Raw genomic sequence first — 6,235 nt, 5'->3', positions numbered from 1 at the left:
CAAGTCCAGTAACTAGTCAAGTCACAAGTCCAATCACAAGTCCAGCCACAAGTCCAGTCACAAGTCCAGTAACTACTCCAGTCACAAGTCCAGTCACAAGTCCAGTCACAAGTCCAGTCAGAAGTCCAGCAACAAGTCCAGTCACAAGTCCAGTTGCAAGTCCAGTCGCAAGTCCAGTCACAAGTCCAGTCAAAAATCCAGTAACTAGTCAAGTCACAAGTCCAATCACAAGTCCAGTCACAAGTCCATCACAAGTCCCGTCACAAGTCTAGTCACATGTCCAGTCACAAGTCCAGTCACAAGCTGTGGATGAACAGTGACAAAGGAATGCTTTTGTTACAATTCATGTGACTTGACTTGAGACTGATGGACTTGTAATGGACACGATTACACTACACTGGTTAGCCCAACGATGACAATGATGGTTTGAAATGATTAATGAAATAATTTGAAGTCACATCCAATGTATATAATACAGGTTTCATAATACAATGCATTTTCACTTGCTTTTTATCTCATTAATTTAGGCTCGTTTCCCAGTGGCGCTTCAGCTTGTCATTGCCCGTCGTGAATTGACTCCCCTGGATCATCCAAGAATCAATACAAAGGTAGACACTAGACATTCAAAGTTAAAATTTCTAGTCACCTCTGAAATAAAAATTCATATCCATTGAAAGCAAAATGCCAAAAGGCCAAGCATCTGGGAATTTTTCAAATCATCTAAGATTATTTGAACAAAGAAGTCGTTTTATAATTAAAATGCTGAAAATGGTACAATGCAACCACCAAAACAAGGTAAATGCTCATTTTTGACAAGCACGTGGTCTTAGTTTAAAGTTGATGTGTAGAGTACAAACAAATATTTATGTAGGACATCTTTACTTGACCAAGGAAATATGTGTTTGGCCGATTTTAAACAAGCACGTTTAAAACTGGCGTGTATGTTGGCCGAAAGTGTCATGCAGAATTTTATTCTTTTGAAAAAGAGGACGGTGTAAGATGTCAATTATTGAATAGACTGAACAAAGAAATGTATACCCAGTTTCCACCGTACATTACAGATGTCATTATTCGATTGATTTTACTTCCCTTGAGCGTCATGTAGGATGCTATTCTTTGTTTTTCACAGAGATGGCTACTGCGGCATCGGTAGGCTCTGCTTTTGAGAAGATCAGTGTTCATCTTGAGTGCAGCATCTGCACAGATAAATACAAAAAGCCCAAAGTACTGGACTGCCTACATAACTTCTGTGTAGAATGTCTAGTGAAATATCATGATGGTAGTTACCAAGGAGCAAAAGAAATCCCTTGTCCCGAGTGTCGTCAGGAGACGATACTTCCAATGTCTGGCATACACGGCCTCAAGACTAACTTCCATCTGGCTGGTCTGATCGAGGAATTTGAATTACAGGAGAAGGTAGCATGCTCAGTAGACTCGAAGCTTTTCTGTGAGACATGCGACGAGGATAACGAGGCCTTGTATCACTGCCTCGACTGTGAAAAGAACATCTGTACGACGTGCCGCAAGGCACACTTACGGTTCCCAGTGTCAGCAAACCATGAGGTACCAACTTTAGATGAAATTCGTCAGGGAAAGATCGGTGTCGCACGAAAACATGATGAGTACAAATGCCACAATCACAATGACGGTTTGAAGCAATTCTATTGCAAGACATGTAATGAGCTGATCTGCCAAGGCTGCACAGTTGTTGATCATCCCACTGCCACACATGACATCACTGCCATCGGAACGGCTTCAAGAGAATACAGAAAGTCACTGAAGAAGAGCTTGCCTGCTTTAGGTAGAGACATACAAGGCCTCGAGTTGTCTCTGCAAGACACTATTGAAGCAAAGAAGATAGTCCAGGACAACATGGTGAAGGCCCGAAAGGGGGTGCAGGACAGAGCTGCTGAGGTCATTGCAAAGGTTAGATGTGAAGAGAAACGACTCCTGGTTGAGATCACAACCCAGGAACGGGAGCAAAACAAGGGACTGGATGAGCACGAGAAGACACTGAGTGACATGCTGCAGAGAAAGAGGCATTCAATGGAAACCGGCAAGGAAGTGGAGAGCAGTGCATCGGATTTCGATTTCCTTTCACTCTACCCCGTGATCAGCAAGGATTTGACAAAGGTGAGCAGCCAGCATCTTCCGCAGTATCATCACAAACTTTGGTATCTGAGGTTCAAGAAGAGTCAGACAGTTGGTGACATCGATCTGGGCGAGGTAGAGCAGGAAGGAGACAAGTGGGAACTGCAGCATGAATTCGGCCAGCAGGGGGGTGGTGCAGGGGAATTTGAAAGAGCCAGAGGCATTGCTGCTGCTGCTGAACCTGACGAGATTGCAGTGGCCGACTGGAAGAACGAGCGAGTGGTAATCTGCAACAGCCGGGGACAAACCAAGAGCTCCATTCCGATCAATGCAAGTGAGTTCTTTTTACCTGTCAATGTCTTCAGTAGGCAATGGGAGTTATACATGTGTGTAGGCCTACTGCCATTTCGATGTAGGCATATATGCCATTTTGGTAGCTGCGTCTGTTTTTGCTACAATATGTAAACAAAAAAGAACCAATAAAGTACATGTATACATTTAATTGGTCCTGTAATTGGTCTGATCCACACTATGATCTCATGTATGTTTTTTTTTTTTGCGCAATATCTCAATTATTTTAGTCGAGGAGTTGGAGTCACGTTTGTATTTTCATCGTCTATCCACTAGACCACTGGGGAGACGATATAGGGTCCCCATCCTCACTTTCCATGTCGTCATACAACTTTATCCTCTAATTCAACTAGCTTGATCATATCATCTGTGTCGGTACGGTGTTGGTTTAAAAAAGGAACGGATAAAAATGAACAGCAGCAACGTCACTTTTTGATTCACTGTGAACATATCCAAAGAACTGTCTAGCTAAGAAGAGAGCGTCATTGTCTTCAGTAGGCAACGGCATTCATTGATGCATGTCATTTTGACACCTACATATAGGCCTGCGTCTCTTTTTATCCAGTTCATTTTCTCAAGTTAACTGCATTGAAATTTAAATGACGGAGAACCAAGTACGTACATGTCATTGGTCCTCCAATCGATTTGATCTGCACTACCCCATTAATCAAATTGGAAAGTCTGCTGTATGTTCTTTTTTTGGCGTAAAATCACAGTAGTTTTTAATGGGGTAGGCGTTGGACTCTCATTTGCATGCCGCCGGAATAAATGTTATCCGTCTATTCTCTTGACGGTTAACCACTGGGGGGACAACAGGGTCCCCGACCTCACTTTCCACGACTTCATATAACTTTATTTTCCTATTTAAATAGCTTGATCAAATCATCTGAAAGCACTGTGTCAGTGCGGTGTTAGTGGTTTTCACGAGGCTATAGCGTCGGCGCGGAAACACGTACCGTCATTATTTTGATACCATTTTAAAGCTTGGAATCTCAACTTTATCCCTGGCTAATATTGGTTTGTTGTTCAAAAGAGTTTAAAAAATTATTCAAGGAAAATCGATGATGCGGTACATCAGATGGAAACACGAGTCACACTTTAAGCGCGCTTTTTGAAAAGGTACGTATTTGCACGTCAATTGAGTATTAAAAAACACATTGAAGTTGAAACGAAGAACGATATTGTGATTTTATTCCAGGTGTAGACTACATGGAACGAAAAGAAAAGGCAGAAACTAAAAGACAACGAGATCGCTTCATCATCAACATGATGAAGCATTTCCACATTAGAAAAAAATGCGCATGATTGATTTTCCTTGAAACCGGTTGAGTTTGTTTTTGACATGAATAATTTCAAAAAACCTTTTGAAAATCAAACCAATAATTACCAGTGACAAATTAAGATTTCAAGCTTTAAAATGAATGTTTATAAAAAAAATAATAATAATGGCGGTACGCGTTTCCGCGGCGATGATAGAGCCTCGCAAAAACTGTTTTGGGTATTTTGGGACGCGATGTATATCACTCTCATTGTACAACACTAGTTGCAATGGATAATAGAAAAAAGACCTTCCAAAGAAAGACATAATTTTAAAGCACCCCCCCCCCTCAAATAAAAAGGGGGAACAGAATAGTTAACAACATCCAAGTCACTATTCGAAAGTGGACACACTGTGAAAATATCCAAATATCTAGTTAGATAAAAAGAGAGTGCCACACCCCCAAAACCATTTCCCTATACTGTTGAAAATGATTCAGGTAAATTCTTCAACAACACTGGAACACTGACCTTATTATGACATCCACATTTTTATGACCACCATTATATTGGTGAAAAAAAATGTTTTTGATCAAAACCCTCATGTGTTCACTTTCCATATGCGTTTCAAAATACTCAGCGTGAATTCAGAATTATTGGAGCAGAATCACTTGACTCTCAGTCAGAAATGTATTTATTAATAGTAATTTATTTATATAACTTGACAATAGTAATTGCTTATTCAGTTATCTGAATAATCTTATTCAATATTATTTTTAATTTTCAGATGATGTCGTTGCTGTATCGAATCAGTGGGTGTGTGCTAACCCCGGCAAGATTATGGTTTACCATAGGGACACCAAGCCAGCACGTAATTTTGGCACACTACAGGAGAGTGAGGTTGGCAAGACAGGGGTGCAGCTCACGAGCGTAGCTATCATGCCAAATGGTAACATCATAGTGGGTGAGAAGAAGCGGAAGGTGTTGACTGAGCTCAATCCCAAGAATGGTAAGATCCTACACACCATTACGGTGAAGATACGACCTAGCTTCTTGGCTGTACTGAGCAATGGTTGGATTGCGATCAGTGATGACGAAGAGGGACTAGTAGAGATAGTGGAGGTGTCTGACGGCAACGCTGTTACAGTCGGCGCCATCGAACCAACCATTGACGGTTACCGAGTAAAACGCTGCAGGGGTGTATGCAGCAACAGCTCGGGTATCTACCTTGCAGTGATCACAGGTAAAGTCAACACCGGTCACATACACCACTATAACTGTGAAGGTCAGTTTGTCAGCTGCGTGGCCCAGGGGCTCTACAACCCCTGTGGAATCACATTCACAGCCGATGGGCAGCAGCTGGCAGTGGCTGACCTGCACTCAATCAAGATCTACCACAAGGTGTGATGCCAACGAAAACATCGAGCATAAAACCGCCTTTCCACCCGTGTTTTCAAGGAAAGTGGAATCTTATGTCAATTTACCAACGATTGACTAACTTCGCTGTGTTTAGGCCTATTGCGTTGAAGATTATTTCGACTACAAATGTATCTGTTTCTGAAGTGAATGACTGCGATGTCATTGGAGAGCTGCGTAGGTATAGTTGCATTACAGTTGATCTGTAATGAATCTGAAAATACGTACTTCTAAATGCTTGGAGAAACAATTTTTAGTTTATACGCAACAACATATGTCTCAAAACTCTTGAAACATCAATTTGCAATAGAAATTGACAATTAGCGTTTAACTTCAAATTATATCATTTTTGTAAAGGTAAAAATATTGTCGGTGAAATTTTTTCAAAGGTCGTTACTCGAACTATTTTTATTTCTATCAGCCATTGCGGAAGTATTTGGCATATAAGGTAATAAAACATAAACATTAATTACATTTTTGATTTGTGGTAAAAAGGACTCAAGCCACACATGTATATAAGTTAAAATCATATAACAAGTTCTATTAAAACTGCAGTATACAAGGCGTCCCCAAAAATGTCCGCATGTAGGACGTATCAACGTTCTTAATTGTTTATAGAATTCCTCAAATTTAATTTATGAACACAAACCTTAAATAAAATTAATGAACACAAACCTTTTGCTTTCTTATGTTAATTTCTTTTTGGATTCGGTTCAGTGGTTTTTGAAACGAAGACTATTATGTAACACCGGTCCATTTTGCCTCATTCAAAGTTCTGGCTTTGCTATAACTCTTTACTAAATCCTTGACTCATTTGCTTAATTTGATGTTTGTCTGCAGGTGCATGTTCAAGGACGCATTAAAATATTACATTGCATGATCCCTTTAATGCACAATTGCAATTCCTGTATGAGATACGTAGTCCACTCTGTGGAATTATCTACTCTTTTCTGTCATAAGTTCATGCCCGATTTAAAAAAAAGTTCACAAAAATAACTACTAGCATGTACATACAGCTAGCTTACGTATGTATTTCTACATTACCTAAAATAATTTAACAAATTTATATCCTGACTCTAATAAATCCACAGACTTAAATTATTCGTTATTACTACACGAA

The 6,235-nt window shown here is 40.1% G+C and overlaps 1 protein-coding gene across 1 annotated transcript; it reads left to right on the top strand.

Annotated features, from left to right (window-relative positions):
- The first annotated feature begins 1,131 nt into the window (after positions 1-1,131).
- On the top strand, positions 1,132-5,106 carry LOC119735416 (E3 ubiquitin-protein ligase TRIM56-like). The gene is made up of 2 exons (XM_038209116.1): positions 1,132-2,425; positions 4,487-5,106. The coding sequence occupies exons 1-2, from the start codon at positions 1,132-1,134 to the stop codon at positions 5,104-5,106; spliced, it is 1,914 nt and encodes a 637-aa protein (XP_038065044.1).
- Positions 5,107-6,235: the final 1,129 nt, after the last annotated feature.

The sequence above is a fragment of the Patiria miniata genome, unplaced genomic scaffold (genome assembly GCF_015706575.1).
Source record: "Patiria miniata isolate m_02_andy unplaced genomic scaffold, ASM1570657v1 HiC_scaffold_29, whole genome shotgun sequence".
Lineage (NCBI taxonomy): Eukaryota > Metazoa > Echinodermata > Asteroidea > Valvatida > Asterinidae > Patiria > Patiria miniata.
The sequence above is the reverse complement of the archived record's forward strand: the minus strand, read 5'-3'. Positions and strand labels throughout refer to the sequence as shown.